We start from the raw sequence: 25,229 nt of genomic DNA on the forward strand, positions 1-25,229 counted from the left end.
TTTTAATATTAAACTAAGTTAAAAAGTGTGGCAGTTCAGAGAAAAATAGTTCTAAAAGATTGTTTTACTTGTTTGACCTTCAGGTTTTATTTCACAGTACTTAGAGCTATTCTGGGCAAGAGCATGCTTTCAGCTATCAGACTCTAATTCACTTTGCAGGAGAGTCTGTCTAATAAGTCCTTTGAAGTGACTCCTCTTTCCAAAGTATCAGGATATGGTCACTTTATATGAGTTGAAATACTTCCGGTCTTGGCTGCCCTGATTTCTGATCCTTTCTAGAATAAATCAGTTTGCATACATACACAGTTATAAATGTTCATGATTGTGTAAAATTATACTAGAATGTGTATTTTATTTATTTAATACAATTACTTTGTAAATATCACTGAATTTACTGACATCATTATCCATCAAAGACATAGGAAAACTTTTCCATCAGGATTTGGGTGTAGCCTTATTCTATCAAAAGAAATATGTGACAGTGTTTCTTAAAATTATCTCTTGCCTTTAATACATCTCTTAATTGAAGTGTAATTAATACACAGTGTTAAATTAGTTTCAGGTGTACAATATGATTCAACAATTCTATACATTACTCAGTGCTCATCACTATAAGTGTAGTCTTAATTCTTTTCACCTGTTTCAACCATCCCCCCCCCCTCCACCCCCACCTCCCCTCTGGCAACTACCAGTTTATTCTATTTGAGTCTCTTTTTGTTGTGTCTTTTTTTTCTTGTTTGTTTGCTTGCTTTCTTAAATTCCATGAATTATGGTATTTGTCTTTAACTTATTTCACTTAGCATTATACCCTTTCCATTCATGTTGTTGCAAATGGAAAGATCTTCTTTTTTATGACTAATATTCCATTACATATATACACACCACATCTTATTTATCCATTCAACTATTGATGGACACTTGGGTTGCTCCCATATGTTGGCTGTTGTAAATAATGCTGTGGTAAACACAGGGGTACATACATCTTTTCGAATTAGTGTTTTTATTTTCTTTTTGTAAATACCCAGTAATGGAATTACTGGATCATATGGTATTTCTGTTTTTAATTTTTTAAGCAACCTCCATGCTATTCTCCACAGTGGCTACACCAGTTTGTATTCCCACCAATAGCACATGAGTCTTCCCTTTTCTTTACATCCTCACCAACACTTGTTATTTCTTGTGTTTTTTATTTTAGCCATTCTGACAGGTATGAGATAATATTTTGTTGTTTTGATTTGCATTTACCTGATGATTAGTGAATTGGCTTACATACAATACCTAGTGCTCATCCCAGCAAGTGTCCTCCTCAATGCCCATCACCTGTTTTCCCTCTCCCCCACGCCCTGTCCACCCTCAGTTTGTTTCTGTATTTAAGAGTCTCTTGTGGTTTGCCTCCCTCCCTCTATGTAACTGTTTGTTTTCCCCTTCCCTTCCCCCATGTTATTCTGTTAAGTTTCTCAAGATCCACATATGAATGAAAACATGATATCTGTCCTTCTCTGACTGATTTATTTCACTCAGTATAATACCTTCCAGTTCCATCCACGTTGCTGCAAATGGTATGATTTTGTTCTTTCTCATTGCCGAGCAGTATTCCATTGTATATATAAACCACATCTTCCTTATCCATTCATCAGTTGAAGGACATTTAGGCTCTTTCCATAAGGTGGCTATTGTGGCAAGCGCTGCTATAAACATTGGGGTACATGTGCCCCTATGCATCAGCACCCCTGTATCCCTTGGATAAATTCCTAGTAGTGTTATTGCTGGGTCATAGGGTAGTTCTATTTTTAATTATTTGAGGAATCTCCACACTGTTTTCCAGAGCAGCTGCAGCAGTTTGCATTCTCACCAACAATGCAAGAGAAATCCCATCTCTCCACGTCCTCGCCAGCATCTGTAGTTTCCTGAGTTGTTCATTTTAGCCACTCTGACTGGTGTGAGGTGGTATCTCACTATGGCTTTGATTTCTGTTTCCCTGATAATGAATGACATTGAGTATCTTTTCATGTGCCTGTTGGCTCTCTCGGTGTCTTCTTTAGAAAAGTGTCTGTTCATGTCTTTTACCCATTTCTTCACTGGATTATTTGTTTTTTGGGTGTGGAGTTTGGTAAGTTCTTTATAGATTTTGGATACCAGCCCTTAATCCAATATATCATTTGCAAATATCTTTTCCCATTCCATCGCTTGCCTTTTAGTTTTGTTGATCGGTTCCTTGCAGTGCAGAAGCTTTTAATCTTGATAAGGTCCCAATGATAAGCTCATTCTTGCTTTTAGTTCCTTGCCTTTGTAGATGTGTATAGCAAAAAATTGCTGCAGCTGAGGTCAAAGAGGTTGTTACCTGCTTTCTCCTCTAGGGTTTTGATGATTTCTTGTCTCACATTCAGGTCTTTCATCCATTTAGAGTTTATTTTTGTGTACGGTATAAGAAAGCGGTCTAGTTTCATTGTTCTGCATGTTGCTGTCCAGTTCTCCCAGCACCATTTGTTAAAGAGACTGTCTTTTTTCCATCGGATACTCTTTCCTGCTTTGTCAAAGATTAGTTGGCCATACATTTGTGGGTCTAATTCTGGGTTCTCTGTTCTATTCCATTGGTCTATGTATCTGTTTTTGTGCCAATACCATACTGCCTTGATGATTACAGCTTTGTAGTAGAGGCTAAAGTCTGGGATTGTGATGCCTCCCACTTTGGTTTTCTTCTTCAATATTACTTTGGCTGTTCAGGGTCTTTTGTGGTTCCATACAAATTTTAAGGATTGTTTGTTCTAGCTTTGAGAAGAATGCCGGTGCAATTTTTGATTGGGATTGGACTGAATGTGTAGATTGCTTTGTGTACTATTGACATTTTAATAATGTTTATTCTTCCAATCCATGAGCATGGAATGTTTTTCCATTTCTTTGTGTCTTCTTCAGTTTCCTTCATAAGCTTTCTATAATTTTCGGCATGCAGATCTTCTACATCTTTGGTTAGGTTTATTCTTTTATTTTATGGTTCTTGGTACAATTGTAAAAGGGATCAGTGTCATTAATTCTCTTTCTGTTGCTTCATTATTGGTATAAAAATGCAACTGATTCCTGTACACTGATTTTGTACCCTGCGACTTTGCTGAATTCAGGTATCAGTTCTAGCAGTCTTTTGGTGGAGTCTTTCGGATTTTCCATGTAGAGTATCATGTCGTCTGCAAAAAGTCAAAGTTTGACTTCTTCTTTGCCAATTTTGATGCCTTTGATTTCCTTTTGTTGTCTGATTGCTGATGCTAGGTCTTCCAACCCTATGTTAAACAACAGTGGTGAGAGTGGACATCCCTGTCATGTTCCTAATCTCAGGGGGAAAGCTCTCAGTTTTTCCCCATTGAGAATGATATTAGCTGTGGGCTTTTCATGTATGGTTTTTATGATGTTTAGGTATGTTTCTTCTATCCCAACTTTCTTAATGGTTTTTATTAGGAAAGGATGCTATATTTTGTCAGATGCTTTTTCTCCATCTCTTGACAGGATCATATGGTTCTTTTCCTTTCTTTTATTAATGTGATGTATCACAGTGATTGATTTGCTAATATTGAACCAGCCCTTCACTCCAGGAATGAATCCCACTTGATCATGGTGAATAGTCCTTTTTATATGCTGTTGAATTCGATTTGTTAATATCTTGTTGAGAATTTTTGCATCCGTGTTCATCAGGAATATTGGCCTGTAATTCTCCTTTTAGTGGGGTCTCTTTCTGGTTTGGAAATCAAGGTAATGCTGGCTTCATAGAATGAATCTGGAAGTTTTCCTTCCGTTTTTTTTTTTTGAACAGCTTGAAAAGGGATAGGTATTAATTCTGCTTTAAATATCTGTTGAATTCCCCAGGGAAACCATCTGGTCCAGGGCTCTTATTTGTTGGGACATTTTTGATAACTGATGCAATTTCTTTACGAGTTGTGGATCTATTCAAATTTTCTATTTCTTCTTGTTTGAGTTTTGGAAGTGTGTGGGTGCTTAGGAATTTGTCCATTTCTTCCAGGTTGTCCAGTTTGTTAGCATATAATTTTTCATAGTATTCTATGATAATTGCTTGTAATTCTGAGGGATTGGTTGTGATAAATCCATTTTTATTTGTGATTTTATCTATTTGTGTCCTCTCTCTTTTTGAGAAGTCTGGCTGGGGGTTTATCAATTTTGTTTATTTTTCCAAAAAACCAACTCTTGGTTTCATTGATCTGTTCTATTTGTTTGGATTCTATATTGTTTATTTCTGCCCTTATCTTTATTATTTCTCTTTTTCTGCTGGGTTTGGCATTTGTTGTTCTTCTAGTTCCTTTAGGTGTTCCGTTAGATTTTGTATTTGGAATTTTTCTTTTTCTTGAGGTAGGCCTGGATTGCAATGTATTTTCCTCTTAGGACTGCTTTTGCTGCATCCCAAAGGGTTTGGATTGTTGTGTTTTCATTTTCAGTTGTTTCCATGTATTTTTTAATTTCTTTCTTAATTGCCTGGTTGACCCATTTGTTCTTTAGTAAGATGTTCTTTAACCTTCATGCGTTTGAAGGTTTTCCATACTTTTTCCTGTGTTGGATTTCAAGTTTCATAGCACTGTGATCCTTAAGTGTGCATAGTATGATATCAATTCTTATATATTTATTGAGGTTTTGTGACCCAGTATGTGATCTCTTGGAGAATGTTCCATGTGCACTCAAGGAGAATGTATATTCTGCTTTAGGATGGAAAGTTCTAAATATATCTGTCAAGTTCATCTGGTCCAGTGTATCATTCAGGGCCATTGTTTCTTTATTGATTTTCTGTCTAGATGATCTGTCCATTGTTGTAAGTGGAGTATTAAAGTCCCCTGCAATTACCACATTCTTACCAATAAGATTGCTTATGTTTGTGATTGATTGTTCTATATATTTAGGTGCTGCCGAATTCGGTGCATAGACATTTATAAGTGTTGGCACTTCTTGATGGATAGACCCCGTAATTATTTTAAAATCTAGTGTAAAATCTAGTTTGTCTGATATAAGTATGGCTACTCCAGCTTTCTTTTGACCTCCGGTAGCATGATAGATGGTTCTCCATCCCCTCACTTTCAATCTGAAGGTGTCCTCAGTTTTAAAATGGATCTCTTATAGACAGCAAATAGATGGATTTTGTTTTTTTATCCATTTTAATACCCTGTGTCTTTTGATTGGAACTTTTAGTCCATTTACATTCAGTGTTATTACTGAGAGATATGGGTTTAGAGTCATTGTGTTGTCTGTAGGTTTCATGCTTGTAGCGTTGTCTCTGGTACTTTGTCTCACAGGATCCCCCTTAGAATCTCTTGTAGGGCTGGTTTAGTGGTGATGAATTCCTTCAGTTTTTGTTTGTTTGGGAAAACCTTTATATCTCATTCTATTCTGAATGACAAGTTTACTGGATAAAGGATTCTTGCCTGCATATTTTTCCTGTTCATCACGTTGAAAGTTTCCTGCTCCTCCTTTTTGGCCTCCCAAGTTTTAGTAGATAGGTCTGCTGCTATCCTTATGTGTCTACCCTTGTATGTTAAGGCCCATTTTTCCCTAGCTGCTTTCAGAATTCTCTCTCTATCCTTGTATTTTGCCAGTTTCACTATGATAACATCATGCAGAAGATCGATTCAAGTTACCTCTGAAGGGAGTTCTCTGTGCCTCCTGGATTTCATTGTCTGTTCCTTCCCCAGATCAGGGAAGTTTCAGCTATGATTTGTTCAAGCACAGTTTCAGCCCCTTTTCTCTCTCTTCTTCTTCTTCTGGAACTCCTATGATACAGATATTGTTGCATTTCATGGAATCACTTAGTTTCTAATTCTCCCATTGTGATACAGAATTTTTTTATCTCTCTTTTTCTCAGCTTCCTCTTTTTCCATAATTTTATCTTCTAATTCACCTATTCTCCCCTCTGCCTGTTCAATTCTCACTGTCACTGCCTCCAGTTTATTTTACACCTCATTTACAGCACTTTTTAGTTCATGACTATTTTTCAGTTCCTTGATCTGTGCAGCAATAGATTCTCGTCTGTCTTTGTATCCTTTTTTCTAGCCTAGCAATTAATCTTATGACTATTTTTCTAAATTCTTATTCAGTTATACTGTTTCTATTTGTTTTGATCAGTTCTTTAGCTGTCATTTCTTCCTGGAATTTCTTTTGAGAATTCTTCCATTTCATCATTTTGGCTAGTTTTCTGTCCCTTATGTGTCTTAAAAGCTTATTATGTGCCCTGTTTCTGCAAGCACTACTATATTAAAGAGGGGCCGTACACTGTCTAGGGCCTGGCCCTTCAGGAGGTGTTTTTGGAGTTACTTACTGTCTGTTATTGTGAGTTTGGTTACTTTATTTCCCTACTCGTAGTGATGTTTTGGACCCTCCACCAGGTGTACTTTGATTGTCGAAGTAGCCCTGGAAGGGAAAACAAACAGACAAATAAACAAAAAACAAACAGAAAAAGAAAACACACAAACACAAAAAACCCAAAAACAAAAAGCCAGAAACACCAGCTACCAGTAGACAACAGGGTGGAGGCATTGCTGATGGAAGAGGCATTATCCCATACAAAGAGAGAAGCAACAGGGTGGGGAAAAAGAAAAAATAAAAATTGACCAGGCATAGAAACTATAGCCTTAATCTAGAGAGAGAGAAAGGAAAATAAGGAAGGAGGTATAGAACATGTATCAAGAGAATGGATTAAATATGTCTGCTTAAACAGACCAATAACCAGAGTAACCAGACTAGAGGAGGGAAGAAATAAGAAGAAAAGGATGAATGTATCTATATAGTAAGAATTGTCCAAGAATTAAGCCAGGCAATGCAACAGAGCTTGTCTGGAGCAAGGGCTATCTGGTTCATCAGCGTTAATCCCACTCTAGTAGATATGTAGTTACCAAGCACCAAGGGGCATGGTATGGTGTAGGCAAGTACCGCCTCCACTGTGGTTATGCTGTCTGTTCCTTGAAGTGCTCCACCTATGGCCTGTCAGGTTGTCCCGGTGGGTGCCTGGAAGCACCTCTGCCTCTTCTTCCCAGACTCTTGGGATTCAAAGTCCTTTGGCCTCAAGACGGCTTTGTTTGAGAGACAGGGGACCTTTGGATCCCCCTACTTCTCTGCCATGTTGGCTCCCCCTCCAACCCCTCTCTTCTGAAGAATTGCGGCTTTGACCCACTCAGATTCTCTGGAGGAGGGTCTTGCTGAGCAATGGGCGAGTGCGGCCCGACTCCAGGAACATTCACAAGATTGTGCTTCTGCCAGTGCCCAGAGACTGTTGGCTGGGTGCCAATCCGCCTCAGAAAAAGTTTGTGCAACCTTGTAGCAGCAGCATTTCAGGGTTTATGGAAAATGACAACACACATCTAGCACCAGGCTTCCCCCTTAACGTCCTTGTTCCAACACCAGCGGATGTGGTTTTTCTCTGGGGCCTGCTGGTACCTTTGCCTGTGGGGTGGCCGCACAGCCTCTACCAAATGTCCTCCCTGCAGAGGAACCGCCACTCCCTTTGTGGCCCGTGGACCCCTCAGACCTCGCTCTCTGCTCTTGGGGATTTGCCCTTCTCACTAGAGCACCACCAGGTATCAAGCTTTGGAGCCTCAGACTCTGCGCTCCTCCTGTTTATAAAGTCTTGATGGAATTTTAAACCCTCTCCTTTCTCCCTTTTTTTGTTCAGTCCCTGAAGCTGTTTCCACTTTCCACTTTCTCTCCAGCTGCTTTGGAGGGGAGGTGCTTTTCCCATACTCTTCCCCATCTCCGACCTCTCTCCGCAAGCAAAAACAGCTCCCTGCCCTCCTCAGCTTTTCTTTTTCCTAGTTCACCTCTCCGCGCTGTGTACCTGCCGAGTTCTGTGGTTCAGGTTGTGCAGATTGTTGTGTGAATCCTCAGATCACTTTTCTAGATGTGCAGGATGGTTTAGCGTTGATCTGGCTGCATTTCAGCAATGAGAGATGCAAAAAAACTTCCATGCTGTTCCGCCATCTTGGCTCTCCTCTGAAGATTAGTGATGTTGAGCATCTTTTCGTGTGTCTGTTTGCCATCTGTGTGTCTTCTTTGGAAAAATGTCTGTTTATGTCTTCTGCCCGTTTTTACATTGCATTTTTTTGTTTGTTTGGTGTTGTATAAGTTCTTTATATATTTTGGATATTAACCCCTTATTTTTTGCAAATATCTTTTCCCATTCAGTAGGTTGTCTTTTTTGTTTTATTGATGGTTTCTTTTGCTGTGCGAAAGCTTTTTATTTTGATATGGTCCCTATAGTTTAATTTTTACTTTTTGTTTCCCTTGCCTTAGCAGACATGTCTAGAAAAATGTTTATACAGCTGATGTCAGAGAAATCACTGCCTGTGGTTTTTTTTGTTTTTTGTTTTAGTTTTATGGTCTCAGATCTCATAAGTAGGTCTTTAATCTATTTGAGTTTATTTTTGTGTACAGTGTAAGAAAGTGGCACACTTTCATTCTTTTGCAGTTTGCTGTCCAGTTTTCCTGGCACCATTTGTTGACGAGACTGTTTATTTTCCCTATTGTGTATTTTTGCCTCCTTTGTCGTAGATTAATTGACCATATAAGTGTGGGTTTGTTTCTAAGTTCTCTATTTTGTTCCATTGATCTATGTGTCTATTTTTGTGTAAAATGGTATTTTTTAATTAGTAAAATATTTGACATGCATTATAGGGCTGGTTAATGGGAAATGACAAAAACACTACTATTGTATGTTCATAGAAATCATGTTCCCTTTTGACATTCATGTATTTTGCTTTAATTTGAATTATAAGGGGTTTTGCTTTTTTCATCCCCTGTAGGCCCTCCTATCAGTCCTTCGAGAAAGCCATCGTTCAAGAACAGTTTTTAGGAAAGTTGGAGGATTTGTGTACATTACATCCTTGCTTGTTGCCATGGAAAGGTCTTTGAGCTCACCACCCAAGAATGGCTGGGAGAAAGTGAACCAGAATCAAGTGTTTGAACTTCTCCACACTGTGTTTTGCACATTGACTGCAGCAATGCGCTATGAGCCAGCCAACTCTCATTTCTTCAAAACAGAGATTCAGTATGAGAAGTTGGCAGATGCTGTTCGATTTCTTGGCTGCTTCTCAGACCTAAGAAAAATAAGCCCCATGAATGTCTTCCCCTCAAACACACAGCCATTTCAAAGACTTTTGGAGGAAGATGTAATCTCGATGGACACAGTGTCACCCACTTTACGGCACTGCAGTAAACTCTTTATTTATCTCTACAAAGTAGCTACAGATTCTTTTGACAGGTATGGCTTTGCTCTGCTCTGAATTAAAGGGGATGCTCTGTGTGACTTCAGCATTAAGGCTTGAATTATAAGTTAACTTGAAATGAAAATGAATCTTTTATTTGCTTGTTTATCACTTATTTGCCAATATTACCGTTGCTCTGATGTTAAGGTTTTCAACATGAACATTTGTGTATTATTTGTAAATCTAGGGTCAGTTAGCTCTTGATGTACTTAAAGTAAGTTTCTATAAAGTTTACTTTAATGCTGGTATTTACTATTGTTCTTTCTCCTCTATTCTCAACATTAGGTATATCCGGACTTAAAGATATTAGTTACCAGCAGGAGACAGTGGTTATGATTATATGTATTTCCAGACGGAGAATATATTCTCAACATTCATAATCACTCTCAATATTTCATGATCCTTGAAAAAGAATAGTGTTCCTTAAGAGACGATGATAGTTCAAGAGTCTATCAGATTTCTTTACTTATTCGTTCATTAAAAAGTACTTTACGAACAACTGTTCCACGCGATGTTATTTTGAGAGTTCAAGCACAAGACTCCTTTAGACGTGGCCATCCTTTAGCTAAAATACAGACACATAAATAAACAACTACAATATATTGTGATAATATCTACAATGAGGGAGTTCCAGGGTTCTAAGGTGGATCATAGGAGTACCATTTTACTTAAATTAGTTATTTTCAGTGATTAAAGCGTTATCAGCTTGAAGATAATGTGAGAGTGGTCATGGTGCTGATTTGTCCCACGCATTATCACTTTTAAAGTTAACATAGTTTTATTTCATGAGATAACTGAAATGTTTTCTATATTGCCCCCATATGTAAAGCAAGTAACTCTATGTAGATAGCTTCTAATAGGTTTTATATCATTTACTGTGAAGTATCTACTTTGAAATATCTACTGAGAGATGTTTCTTGCTTCTTGACAATATTTCTTAGACCTTACTCTTCAGATAAGAAAATACAAGCAATGTAAGAAACACTGTTTTCCAGTTTTTTACTTTTTAAAAGTGCATATATATTGTTAAAAAGAAACATAGTATGGCGTAGTATTCAAGGAATAAGCTGTTTGAAATTGAAATTTGTATATGTAGATTCAACCTCTTTCCCCTTTTCTACTCATCCTAGTTAGTATACCTCAGTTTTAGTTTACTTTGTGAAAAGCAGGCCTTATGACACTCTGTTTAACAAATGTGTTAAGTGTAACATTAATGGATAAGCATCTGCCTTAAGCATGCTTTTCTGTTTCCCTCAGTGCATGTGTTGTAGTCTTGTTTCTTGTTCCTGCTGAGTATGGAGGGTGTTCCTTATTAAACTTTTACTGGTATTTCTTGTGAAACTAACCAACTGCCAACCTGGTGTTCTCTTCTAACCTCTCTAAACCACCCTGTCTATTTTGTTGTCTGTAGTCGTGCAGAACAGATCCCTCCTTGCCTGACAAGTGAGTCTTCTCTCCCCTCTCCTTGGGGTACACCAGCTTTGTCCAGGAAAAGGTACTGATCTTATAATGGAAGTCAATCTTTATTTGTGTGTTTTTTTTCTTCCCTGTGCTTAATTATGTGTAAATGTGGTGATTGTGCTTTGTACAAAAATTTTTTGGCTTTCAGATTTTTTTAGGTTTTAGAATTATCAACTTCTGAGTATATTTATGAGCACAAAATGTGTTAATGCCATGAGGATATGAGGGACGTTTAGAATTTTGTCATTTGACTCTAATATTTAGAGTGAAGTATACATTTTGCCTTGAGAGCAGTGTATCTTTTATCAAAATTAATTTAGAAATGAGGACTTAGTGCTTCTTTACGTAGAGTACTTTTTCTTTTTACTTTAAAGGTGCTAGGAAGCATTCTTCAGTTTTTACCATTACTCCAAAATGAACATCACAGCACTGGCAAGGAAATGTGTGTTTTCTCAATCAGGTTCAACCAGTTGAAATGTGATGCTGTTGTAGAGACTTGTCATGGCCAGCCTTTGGAAAAAAAGAATAAAAAAACTTACCTAGCTGTTGCTTTCATTGGTTCTGTGTATATCTGTTTCTAAGCTGATCTAGTCTTCCTTGTATATAAAGCTTATGAATATAAAGAGCCAGCAGTTGGTTGACAAGAGTACAATTAAGATCCATTTAAGATTCCATTTGCAACCTATATTTAAAATGATCATAGTCTGTGCAGTTGAAACCAATACCCTTCCTTCCCCAGTTTTTCTCATAACCAAGTACAAGTCTTTTGGTCTTGTATTAATATTCTTCCATTGTAGCTTTCTAAAATTGAATACTGAGGTTCAGCTATGTTATTGATTCATTTTATCTCTATTATTCAGGATTTGAAACTCGAATGTTAGTGGAGTTTTTGTATTAAAAGTATTTATTACAGATCCTGTATTTCAATATATTTCAGTAGTAATATTAATCAGATATATGGACTTGTATTTTCCTTTTTCTCTTATGTTTGCACTGAAGCTTACAGCTCATTTTCTGACAGTAAATCATAGAAGAGTTCAGAATAGTCTTAAACAAATTTAGTGTTGTTCAGTGTATTTCTATTTTAAAACTATTCCTTTTTTGTCGTTCTAAGAACATTTTTTTTTAATGCAAGAAACCATAAAATCAATTTGAGTTGATACAGTATCTTCTGTTGCTAAAATGAAGGCAGTAAAAGGTATTCATAGTGTTTGAAGATTCACGTGTGCTCACTATCCCACATATTGGATATTAGAAAAATAGTTTTAATTACTAGTTTTCATTCTTAAAAGTCACATTTATGATTCCCTGAAGGGTAAAGGTATAAAAATTGCTGTGTTTAAAAACATTTAACCATTTTTTAGTATTAACCAAAAACTATAAAATACTTTCAATAGAAATTCATAGATTAAAGCAACACATGAAAGGAAATTCATCAGAACTGTTTTATTTAAATGATAATTTGACAAAGGGAAATTTCATTCCATATCATAGAGAGTTATTTAAGGGCTTAGATCAAGAACATTTTGTCATCATTTGCAACACAGCTGCATGTGAGGATGCCATATCTTTCACTTGGGGGAAACCTTCACTGAATCCACAGTCCTGTTTAACTGAATCTTTTCTGTGGGAATGCTGATTAGGCTCTCAGGTTGGCTTTACCCCAAGGAAGTTCCCAATATTGTTCATGCTAATAGTAAGGTCAGTGTTGACATTTTCAGGTTGCCATTCTGGTCAGGTTACATAGATTTTGCTCAGTGATAAGAATCATAAGCTAATAAAACAGTGCTTTTATTTTCACATGCAGATATGGTAACTTTTGAAATTAGAATATCTCTAGAACGTCTCAACAAATTACATCAGCTCATGGCATTTCTTCTTGTGGCAAAATATGTTGTTTTTGTTGGCCAAAGGAGAAACCAACGACGTATTAGTTTTTATGGCTTATTGGAATTTTCAGACACGAAGGAAGTTTTGAGTTTGTGATTCTTGTCTGGTATGTAAAATGCTGGAGATTCTTCTCTTTTTTTTTAAGAATGGGGGGGGGCGGGGAATGCCTAAGAAACCTTATAGTATTTAGAAAACCAAAACTCATAACATTTTTCATTAGTATTCATTATTCAGAAAGAATAATGGAACAGAATTATAGCTGAACGATATTTAATCACAGTTAGAGGAAGGAGACGAAAACAAAATACAAAATAAAAACCAAGGTTTTCTATAATATATCTGCAGGGGAGAAAAAGGTGGCGAGTACTAGGTATTATTCAAACATGGTATCTGTTACTCAGTGTCTATACACACTTGATGGTAATTAAGGCAAAGCATGTTCAGAATTTAAATATTCAAGAATGTATTCCCCAAAGAGGTAGGTAAATCTTAAATATATATGAAAATTTAGATTGAAATATTAAGTAGCAATTTTTCTAAGTTTTAAAAGTAATGGCAGAATAAAAATTAACTAAATTTTGAAATGTTTTAGCCTACGTTTGTAAATGAGTAGGTCTTGCTTGAGATTATCCGTTTAATAAACTTACTCTCATGTCTAAATTTTAAAAATGATAATACCTGTGGTGATACCTAAGTGGCTAAATAAGTATTAATAATATTATATAATGCCTGTTAAAATAGGCCTAATTTTAGTTAATAAATACCATGTTTTAGATTTAGCAGTGTTTACAGTATTTTCCCAGTTTGAGAAGAATGAATGCAATTTTTATATCAGAGTATTGTTATCTTATATAAGATTAAAAGGCATACTACTGTGGGGTGTCTGGATGGCTCAATCAATTGAGCATCCAACTCTTGATGTTGGCTTGGGTCATGGGTGATTTCACGATCTGTGAGATCGAGCCCCATGTTGGAATCTGCACTGACAGCACAGAGTCTGCTTGGGATTCTCTATCTCCCTGTCTCTACTTGTCCCCTGCTTGTGCCCACATGCGCGTGCGCTCTCGCTCGCTCGCTCTCCTCTCCCCCAAATAAATAAACTTTTTTTTTAAAGGTACTGGTATAATGGGTATATATTAATTAATAAAGAGTTTGTTTTCTGAAGGCACAAAGCCTCCTTCCTGGGTATATCCATAATTTAAATTCAATCTACATTAAATCTGGCAACTCAGAAATAATTTTGGAAGGATTGTGACTAAAGTATACAACTAGAATTTGGTTTTCCTTCAAATTATGTGTAATGATAAACAGCTTTTATGAAATTTCTTAATAGTTCAGAATTCCTACTACACTATCATCTTTTTTTCTAGATGGGATCATAATATTTCACAGAATAAAAGAAGCAACATAGGAAGAGGATAGCTATTGGTAATAAACATTTAGAAATCTATCCTAGTAAGTTTAGAAATAAATAACAAAAACGGCAAACAAAAAAAAAGCAGTTGAAAAAAATGAGTGGGTGGAGGACATGCTGACTTTAAATAAACTAGGAGAGCCCGTGTGTTTTTTTTTATATAAGTAGAGCTGAATACTTTCCTGGAATCTCTGTTAAAAAGAGAATGGTACTTTGAAAAAAAAAAAAAAAACAAAACCAGCCACGGCAATGCCAGATCTTTGCTACAAAATCACTGACTTAAAGCATCTGTTTCCCAAGCTGCTCTTGTGCCAGAGCGCTGAAACTGCACTGCTCCCAGTGACAGAGCTCAGCAATAGACAAATTATGCTGAAACCAATTCATTGGAACAAAGAGCTCCCATAGGCTGAAGCCACAAGCATCTGTTTTCTAGTGCCAGGATACAAAATGTGCAAAACTCATGAATTGTAGAAGAATAGTATGAAATAGAAAGTGGAGATCATTGATGAGAAGAAATGTGGAATGTTCAGGACATGGCTAGGCTTTCTATCTCATAGAAGCTTGTTATGTAAAAATATGCCTTCTAATTTTTTAAAAATTGTGATGAATATTTTCAGGGGTGAATTAATGCAAAAGAATGTGAGCGTAGTTCCAAATAAGCTAAAGGAAAACTTCCTTGATGCTTAACATATATATTGTCAGGTGGCCAAGAGTCTGAGCCATCCCTGACTCAGTTTGACCCAGTTATAGATGTTGTCAGCTCATTTTAAAAAAAAAAAAAAATTTTTAACATTTATTCATTTTTGAGAGTGAGTGAGACAGAGCATGAGCGGGGGAGGGGCAGAGAGAGAGGGAGACACAGAATCAGAAGCAGGCTTCAGGCTTTGAGCTGTCAGCACAGGGCACGACGTGGGGCTCGAACTCACAGACTGCAAGATCATGACCTGAGCCAAAGTCGGATGCTCAACCGACTGGACAACCCAGGTGCCCCTCTTTTTTTTTTTAATAAGACATTTTATTTCTTAACGTGACCATCTGTGGGTAATTTTTTTTTTTTTAATGTTTAATTTTGAGAGTGCGTAAGCAGGGGAAGAGCAGAGAAAGAAACACACACACACACACACACACACACACACACACACACACACAATCTGAAGCAGGCTTCTGGCTCCAAGCTGTCAGCACAGAGCCCAGTGTGGGGCTCGAACCCATGAACTGCAAAATCAAGACCTGAGCTTTCAAGTCGGATGCTTAACCGACGGAGGCACTCAGGCGCCCCAGATCTTGTTGGTTCTTGCTTATGTTGCCCACAGTTTAGGGAAAGGTTACAAACACATAGGTAATTTCAAAAGAAAATCTTAGTGAGGGATTTGACTTCATTCAATTTATACCCTCATCATATTTTATCAGAACTTTCACCTTTCCTAGAGTTTGAATCACTGTGATTTCACCTATTTGTTGTATCTTCTGATACAGGTGTCATTCTTCTTTGTGTGTGTGTGTGTGTGTGTGCGCGTGTGTGTGTGTGTGTGTTATTGAGACGTGATTGACATAGAGCACTGTTATAAGGTATACAACCTAATGACTTGCCTCACCCCATGTTGTAAAATGATTACCACAGTAAGTTTAGTTAACATCCATCATCTCAAATAAATACAAGGAAAAAAAACTTCCGTGTGATGAGAGCTTTGAGGATTTACTCTCTTAGCACTTTCAAATCTGTCAGAGAGGAGTGTTAACTTTGGTCATCATGTGCCCTTCTTTAATGAAACAATCCCAGTGACAAGTGGTAAAGACATAGTCTAGAAGAATCGATGGTTAAATTGTATGTAACTCTAAGAATTGATAATATATTGCTTTTTCATATCCCAACCTTAAAGTGTTTTGTAACCCAGTCTTGAATTACAAAGGTTTTTGTTTATCAGTGGATAAAGTTAACAAAAGATGAAGAAATGGAACAGAGAATGTATTTGAATTTAATGCTAAATTACCCTTCTTTCTTTTTTACAGGCATGCATATCATTCTGTTTCAACTCCCCCTGTTTACCCTCCTAAAAATGTTGCTGACCTGAAACTACATGTGGCAACTACATCTTTCCAGAGTTCTGATGCTGTCATCATTCATCCTGGAGCCATGCTTGCTATGCTGGACCTCCTGGCCTCTGTTGGGTCAGTGACACAGCCAGAAGTAAGTGTGGATATGTTAGCTCCTTTCCATCTTAACGAATGAGTAAAAGGATGTGAATATGACTGTGTAAGCAAGGGAGTGGGTCCAAGAAAGAGTGATAAGGAACGGTTCCATATCACATACTAAAGTCGGAGAGGAAAAAATAGGATTGTTCAACTTGAGTCTTAACTTTCTTGTGAGGTAGGTATATATGTTTTAGAATACAGTTCATTTGGTACAAATGTAGCCAAGATGGTTACTTCTAGTGCTAAAGTAATTGTTTCTTCTAAGTCCTGTTTATCAGTGGAAACTGTTAATGAATCGTACAGAAAGAAAAAACAACTGAAGATACCATTTTGAGGCTATTTATGTTTTGACTTGTAGCACTCAAGAGTTTGGGTGAATGGGAGCTTCAGTGACTAATTATGCTAAAATGTTGTATGGCCTCTAAGGCTTAAAGTGTCACAAAAGCCTCTAAGGCTTTCCTTTACACTGGTTGTTTACTCATGAAGTAAAAGACCTCACATTCACTACTTCTATAAAAATTAAAATACTATTAGATAGTCTTTCAGTACAAAAGACTTGGAGGAGAGAGGAGTCCAGCTGGGTATGCTTCTGGTGAAATGAGGATAGGAAATGTTTGCCTAGCCTTGTTTGAATTGCTAGATCACCCTGCATCAGCTTCTTAATTCATCTGAAGGGAATTTGAAATGTGTAGAGACCTCCTATTACAAGTTGTGCTTCATGTGGAGAGAACTGTCACCTTTCTTCCTAAGAATGCCCTGGTGGCATGGATTTCTCTCACTTCAGCATGCTCTGGACCTTCAACTTGCTGTAGCAAATATCTTACAAGCCCTGGTGCACACAGAGAGAAACCAGCAGGTCATGTGTGAAGCTGGCCTTCACGCCCGATTGCTGCAGCGGTGCAGTGCCGCCCTGGCAGACGAGGACCACTCACTGCACCCGCCCCTCCAGCGGATGTTTGAACGACTAGCTTCTCAGGCTCTGGAGCCCATGGTGCTGAGGTCAGTGTGTCCTCTTTCTCGCCGTTGAACAAGCCACAGGTAGTAACAGCAGTTCCTAGAGTCTTGGTGTTCAAGAGTTCTTGCTATGACACACATATATCCAAGTATCAGTGGGCAAAACCAAAACAATAAAAATGGGCAAAGTGCTCAAAATATTAGTCTTAGATAAGCCCAGTTGTTAGAAAACAGAGGGTGCTTATTTCTTCCACTCGAATGTAGCAAACTCTCCTTTAAAAATAAAGTCATGTCTTTATGACTTACATCTACTTTGTATTTGAGAACTTTTTATGTGTAAGAAGTCTCTTAAGAGGGGCGCCTGGGTGGCTCGGTCAGTTAAGCCTCCCACTTCGGCTCAGGTCACGATCTCATGGTCTGTGAGTTCAAGCCCAGTATTGACAGCTCAGAACCTGGAGCCTGCTTCAGAATCCGTGTCTCCGTCTCTCTCTGCCCCTCCCCCCTCATGCTCTTTGTGTCTCAAAAAGAAACAAACATTGAAAAAAAATTAAAAGCTTCTCTTAAATACTTTTTGAACTTTTTAATTTTAAATTACTTACAGATTTAGAGAGGTTCTCTGTTCCCAGTTTCTTCGGCATTTACATCTCCTACAACCATAATACATGAAAACTAAGAAACTGACATTGCTACAACGTATCCTTGTATGCTGTGGGTCTTATTATTTATCACATGTTTATATGCCCACTACACAATCAAGGCATCACAAACACCTTTATAGTGGTACTCCTTTATTATCATATCCACTCCCCTAACCCCCACCATTCTTAACCCTGGAAACTGCCAATCTGTTCTCCATCTCGGTAAGTTTGTCACTTTGAGAATGTTATGTAAATGAAATCATTTGGTACATGAACTTTTGAGATTGACTGTTTTCACTTACCATAATGCCTTAGAAATGCATCCAGATTGTTACGTTTCAGTAGTCTTTTTATTGCTGAGTAGTATTCTGTGGTATAGATACACCTTAACAGAGTTTAACCATTCAAGAGATACATATATTTAAATCTTTTTACTGAAAGAGAAGCAGTACTGTGTGTTTTAGGGATAAAACACCTTAAAAAAATATTTTCTTTGAAATTACCTTGCCAAAAAGATTTAAAGTGTATGGGGTGCCTGGGTGGCGCAGTCGGTTAAGCGTCTGACTTCAGCCAGGTCATGATCTCACGGTCCGTGAGTTCGAGCCCCGCGTCAGGCTCTGGGCTGATGGCTCAGAGCCTGGAGCCTGTTTCTGATTCTGTGTCTCCCTCTCTCTCTGCCCCTCCCCCGTTCAAGCTCTGTCTCTCTCTGTCCCAAAAATAAAATAAAACGTTGAAAAAAAAAATAAAAAATAAAGTGTAAGTTATCTTTTCCTTATTTACAAAAAAAAACAAACTCCTGTATCTTGTCACTTTCAGATATAAGCAGCTCTTTACAATTTTTTTCTGCTGTTAAAGTAGTCCTTTTGTATAAAGCTTTTAAGGACTTTCCTAAAAATGGTTGGACTTTATTTGTAGTTTATGTTTTTTAACTGGCTCCAATCTAACAGTGGATTAAGAAAAAACCATTTACTAACCAGTATTGTATCAAGATAAATGAGACTGTTCCTACTCACTTTATCCATCATCTTACGGATGACGTAAAGTATTACAAAGAGCGTGGAGATTTCCCCCTGATTATTTTTGGTAATCTGCTTTAAAAATAGAGTGAATGAAACAGAAAGATCTTATCTCATACTTAATACTAATATTTTATTAAATAACTTATACTGCCTAGTTAGTGGATATGCTCAGTTTTCACAGTGAATGAATTTTCAGAACCAAATGTCACATGAAGATATAGATACCTGCGTTATTGATGAGCCATGAGCTGTAAGGTTATAAAGTCATTGTATTATACTCTACATGAAAAACTGGCAAAGGGTACCTGACCTAATTTTTTTCTGCTATAAGGAGTTAAAATTTCAGAGAAATACCTTTTTCCCACTTTCACAGGATGCCATAAATGACTGGATACGAAGGACTCCTATTTGTGTAATTCCTAGACAATTTGTTACATTTCTGCATATCACATTTTAGGAGAACAGGTCCCCTAAATTTCATATTTTAGCCCTTTACAATATTCTGTTCTCTTTTCAGTGGTAGGCAATTCACATGTAAAATTAACATATATTATTTTATAATAATTGTTTGGGTTGGCTTTATATTTTTAACTAGTCTGTTATACTTCATCAAATCCCATATTTTGTGTTTGGTTTGTGAATTACGTAATGTTCTCAATCAAGGAATAACTGCTTTCTTTCTCTCTTCTTTAGGGAGTTTTTACGTTTGGCAAGTCCATTAAATTGTGGTGCCTGGGACAAAAAACTGCTAAAACAATATAGGGTCCACAAACCAAGTTCACTGAGTTATGAGCCAGAGATGAGAAGTAAGTTGACCTTTGAAGCTGCCTTTTTTGGTTATTTTGTAGATGAAAATCATGTAGGGAATAAATACTACCTCAACAAGTTTTACTGTGAAAAAAAAAAAGGAAAGGAAAGGGATTGTTGTTATTTAAATGAGGAAACATAAAATCTGGTTGTCTGAAGAAGGGGCACCTGGGGGTGAACAAGGAATCACGATGTAAGCAGGGTCCAGAGGAGATGAGAATGACTAGCAGAGTAACACTTGGCCTGGACGAGATAGTACCTCTTCCTCAGAGGATCCATAATGTCTTTGCCTCTTTCAAGTAGCCTTTGCCGCCTGAACTAGAGCGGTCGCTAGATTCCTAACAGGCCACGGGTTTGCAGGACAGCTCCTGCAGGAGGATATGGAGGATAGGATGTCAAAAATACTGTTAAAAGGCATTGAAGAGAGAGATATATCAAGGAGTGTAGGTTGAGTAGGGAAGTGTGAGACCAGGTGGCCAGTGACAGGCTGGGAGAAAAGGGATCGATCACTGGACTGGAGAATAACAAGTAGGCCAAAAAAGCAAATGTAGTGAGAGAAAAGGAGTGAACTGGAGGGCGCAGGGGGCGGGGGAGACAGTGGCAATAAAAACTGGAGGAGTGGAACAGAGAAAAGGACCATGCCTAACCTGTGGCTCTGGAGTGAAGTGGAGGTGAAAGGTGATCCTAGAAGGAGAAGTGGGGTGTTAGATGGGTCTCTCCTGTGGACCTTGACATCTGGCACACTGGCAATAGCCAGCGCAGAGAAGACGGGCTGAAATGCCAGCAGCAGCAGATGGCACTTGGGTAGACAGGTATGTGGTAGCACTGCTGAGGAGGTGCTCCCGAGGGGAGTTTGTGCCTTGGGCTGTTGGGAGGCTGCTGGCGGCCAGAGTGCACCGCCTGCCTACCAGTCTGGCGGGGACCGTGGCAGTGAACAGATGCCCAGCAGATTCCACCCCAGCCACAGGAAAATTCTGCACCCTGCACCACCTTTCCTCCCGAAGCGAATTCTGTGGTTTTGTTGGGTTTTTTCCCTTTACGATTCATTCTGTATAATCGTTAGCCATACTGATTGGCGTTTGTTTGGATGGATTGAAGTAACCACTACTAGCGAAGCAGGAAAGCATAAAACTTAGGAAAGTAGAACAGCCGCCCTGAAAGGATGTAGTGATCACGTGGGTCATCCCCGAGTTCTTTCAGGTGAGAATGCCAAAGATTAAGCACCCACCAACTGTTATCTCAGTCTTAACTTTTTACCCCCTGCCACTTATCATCCGTGATTAGTGAATGCTGTGTTTTGGAAGCTAAGATGTTTTGAGTTCCAGCGTCATCTTATTGGCAAACAAAGTATTTCAGTTTTCCATTATCTATCACTATACCTCCCCTAGATGTGTATATACTTTTTTGTTACTGTCGTTTTTGTACTTAACACAGTTTGAATTGAATTGTGATTTCCTTCGCAAAGCATAGAAACAAGAATAGTTCCTTTCTCTAAGAGAATATTGAAATACATCTAGAGTTGCCTGAATGCTTAGCACAGTTAAAGCATTAGCACAGTTAAGAGAGAAAACAGTTACATTTGTGTGGTTTATCTTGAGAGAGAATATTTTCTCCATTCATTACATTTGTAATATCTTCCTAAAAAATAGACCAGTTTGTTTAAAATTTCTCTTTATTCTTCAAACTGTCACCATCTGCATGCATATAGGATTTTTTTAATTCAACTAATTCTGTGTTTATATATTTGATTGTAATGGTTGTAAGGGAAGAGTGAAAAGTAGGGAGAAAATGGGAGAGAAACAAGTTTTTGCTATTTATCTCTGATTTTTTTTTTAATAAAGATGACCCATCTCTTTCCATTGTAATCCTTCTTGAATATTGTGCTTTCTTGTGAAAGAGAAATAATAATTTGTGAAATAAAAGTATAATCTAATCTGGTTTTTAGAAACATGATCTGTAATTTATAAGTGAATTACATTGTAACAGTGGTTTGGATAGTGGTTACTGGAAATTTTTATTCTTATTTGTACTCTGTAGTTTTCCACAACACATCCTGCAATGTGTTTATGCCTTTAGTAATAAGTAGAAAAGGAAACACATTCTATTTAAGTTGAAAAATGAGCATAAAATACATTAAAACTGGATATTAGCTTTGATGTGTAAGAATAAAATTATTACATATACTGAAACTAAAGAGTGGTATTTAAAAATAAGTCAACCTTGTAAAGCAATTATTTTAAAAATCTACATGGTATTTTTTCCCAAGAGATTTTCTTTGACTTACAGGTAGCATGATCACATCTATGGAAGGCCTGGGTTCTGATAATGTTTTCAGCTTACATGAAGATAACCATTACCGGATAAGCAAGAGCCTGGTAAAATCTGCAGAAGGAAGTACTGTACCCCTAACTAGGGTGAAGTGTCTGGTCTCCATGACAACCCCACATGACATCAGACTTCATGGGTCATCAGTTACTCCAGCTTTTGTTGAATTTGACACATCCCTTGAAGGGTTTGGGTAAGGAATTTGCAGGGTAGCCAAGCCTTATTGTATTATTTTATGCCTCCTACTTGCCTTTGACAAATCGATCCTTGGTTTTAAAAATACTTAGTTAAAATATGCTATATATTTTGTATTCCCAAATGATTGAGTTCTTTGAGCATGTTATTTTAAGGTTTTTAGATTTAATTATTTTCATTTATTTTTTTTATTTAAAAATGTTTTTTTAATGTTTATTTTTGAGAAAGAGGGAGACAGAGCGAGTAGGAGAGGGGCAGAGAGAGAGAGAGATACAGAATCCAAAGAAGGCTCCAGGCTCTGAGCTTGTCAGCACAGCCCGACACGGGGCTCAAACCCACGAAAGGCAAGATCATGACCTGAGCTAAGTCAGATGTTTAACTGACTAAACCACTCAAGCGCCCCTAGATTTAATTATTTTGAATTATTATATTGAATAAGTTGATATGTTAAAGGAGTCAGTAATCTAAGATCCATGGTACAATTTTTTTTTTTTGTAAACTTTTTTTTGTTGTTGTTTGGTAAATAAGGTTTTATTTTAACATAGCCACAGTCAATTATGTAAGTATTGTGTGTGGCAGCTTTCATGCTAGAATGGCAGAGTTGAATAGTCATGACAAAGTCTCTGGTCTGCAAAGCATAAAATGTTTATGGTCCGGCCCTCCCAGAAAATGTACGTCAACCTTTGATTTAGAACAATAGGTCACATGCAAATTAAAATTATATTAGAAGCTCTTTGGGTTTAATCATCATCCTTTTCCATAAATTACCTAGTTTAGTACCTTAAACATCGTAAATAGTCAATGACTATTACATCAAATGAGTAATTTCAAGTGGCAGAAAATGCTATAGTAGCAGAAGCAACAATAAAGAATCTGTGGAGAATCTAGAAGAACTTATAAAATCCATGAGCTTCAAAACAGACACAAATGCTAATATTGATAGATCTATGTCTATACTAGTTGTCTGTGGGATTCATATACACCAATCTAAAATTATATGTAAACTATACATAAAACTATATATAATTTGTGTTTTAAGAACACTGTCATGGGTTATTATTGAATGGTGGATTAAAACCTATTTTGGAATAGTCAGAACCAATCAGAACAGAAGAGGATGACTCACTGGAAAAGGGCACAAGGGAATTTTTCTGCAGTGATGAAATGGTTCCAGGTGTCTTAAACATGCTTGTACATTGGTACATTTTACCATATGCGACCTATACTTTGATTTTTTTTAATTTAAAATAAAAGCGATGCCTTGGAGATTTTGTAAAGTATATCTTTCAGCACTCGTACGTATTTAAAATGAGGGAAGGACTTTATTAGGCATCCAGATTTATTCCATGATCTCTTCGTTCAAGTTACCCTGAAATGATGACCGTTTATTTCACTATGGTAAACGCATAGTGATAAGAGAAGAAAATGGTTGATCTCTAATATGCACGTTGTCTTTTCTTAATAGCTGCTTGTTCCTGCCCAGTTTGGCCCCCCATAATGCCCCCACAAACAATGCTGTCACAACGGGTCTTACCGATGGGGCCGTGGTCAGCGGCATTGGTTCCGGTAAATATTACTTACTTTGCTCCTGAGATTCGTTGTTTTTTAGTAGGCTCTATTTTCTTTAGAGTTTATTGCCTTCTCTTTAAAATGTACGTACGAATCAACACACTCTTGCGTTGTTATTTTTCTCTTTTTATTTTAGGTGAAAGATTCTTCCCTCCTCCATCTGGCTTAAGCTACTCTAGCTGGTTTTGTATTGAACATTTTAGTTCTCCTCCAAATAACCACCCTGTCAGACTTCTTACTGTTGTGCGCCGAGCAAATTCTTCTGAGCAGCATTACGTGTGCCTTGCCGTCGTTCTGTCAGCAAAAGACCGATCTCTGATTGTCTCCACCAAAGAGGAACTACTCCAAAACTATGGTCAGTATCTGTTTCTTTTTGCTTCCTGTAAACATTAAAAATATTAAACATCATTATAAGACTCATCTTTAATGTCCAGCTAGTAATTCTTTTCCAGTTTAAACTATTATAGAACAGGTTCTATGAAATGTTGAATATTGTTTACCAGTGAATTTTAAGGCACTTTTCAAAGAGACTTAGATAGAAAACAATGGATATAGTTCCTAAAATAAAGAGTCATCTCTACTTGCCAAGAAATCGCAGCTTTCACTAGGAAAGCAGATTGCTTGTTTGATATATTTTAGTAAGGATTTTCATTGACCATGAATTCTGCTTAACTAGTGAATATTCATCGAGCACCTGCCTACCATATGTGCCACTCTGTGCTAGACACAATAACATTTTAATTACTTTATCCATCACTTACCTTCAAGACTTAATACGTACCATTTAATAATCCTAATTCTCTCCGACATGCCATAATGTTACGTTGCTATCCAATAGAACTTCAAACTCAAGGCATTCATGAATATCTTTCTAAATGATTTAAACAACATAAAATATAACTTTCAGTTTACTGAATGTTCTTTGCTCTGAATATAAGCATTTGCAATATAAGTATACCTCTTTTTTTTATCATCTACTAAATTTACCTTTTAATTAACTGAATAATACCACATACTGCTTCACATATTGGTATTCAGAAATTTGAATGTTAGCTTAATTAGATGGTAAGGCCTTTTTTCTTAATATTCTTCATGACTAGCACAGAGGCAGGCATCAATACAGTGTCACTGCTTTAAAAGTCTTACAAGGACACTTTATTTGATCCTGTTGATGTTTTTCCTCCTAATTTAAACTCTCTTCAGTCTTGCAGATACCCACTCTTTTGACCTCCTTTTTATACTTTTCCTTCAACACTTTTCTTTTCCATCTTCCACTTCAAATTAGTATTCTCCAAGGTTTCATCTTTAGTGTTTGTACTCATCCTGCTGTCTTGAGAGAAAAAAAAAAAAAATCTATGTCTGTTAAATTTAGGTCTTTTTAATCCCAGCAGTTCCAGAATTAATTTTTGTTTGTTTGTCTGTATCCCAGGATTTCTCATTTTTTGTTTCATTTTTTATTTTTTTAAGTGTATTTATTAGAGAGAGATGTGAGTGGGGAGGAGCAGAGAGCGAGGGAGAGAGAGAG

The 25,229-nt window shown here is 37.2% G+C and overlaps 1 protein-coding gene across 14 annotated transcripts in view; it reads left to right on the forward strand.

Moving 5' to 3' along the window:
- WDFY3 (WD repeat and FYVE domain containing 3) overlaps positions 1–25,229 on the forward strand; it is a 277,594-nt gene that overhangs the window by 146,481 nt on the left and 105,884 nt on the right. For 13 of the 14 annotated variants that reach the window (XM_023252964.2, XM_023252963.2, XM_045056143.1 and 10 more), the window contains 8 exons: positions 8,778–9,235; positions 10,651–10,734; positions 16,015–16,192; positions 16,982–17,196; positions 19,502–19,614; positions 21,902–22,133; positions 23,601–23,701; positions 23,841–24,059. In XM_023252964.2, coding sequence (XP_023108732.1) covers positions 8,778–9,235; positions 10,651–10,734; positions 16,015–16,192; positions 16,982–17,196; positions 19,502–19,614; positions 21,902–22,133; positions 23,601–23,701; positions 23,841–24,059 — 1,600 coding nt within the window. The remainder of the gene's footprint in view (positions 1–8,777; positions 9,236–10,650; positions 10,735–16,014; positions 16,193–16,981; positions 17,197–19,501; positions 19,615–21,901; positions 22,134–23,600; positions 23,702–23,840; positions 24,060–25,229) is intronic. The other variant, XM_045056149.1, reaches the window with a different exon arrangement.

Source organism: Felis catus, chromosome B1, assembly GCF_018350175.1.
Source record: "Felis catus isolate Fca126 chromosome B1, F.catus_Fca126_mat1.0, whole genome shotgun sequence".
Classification (NCBI taxonomy): domain Eukaryota; kingdom Metazoa; phylum Chordata; class Mammalia; order Carnivora; family Felidae; genus Felis; species Felis catus.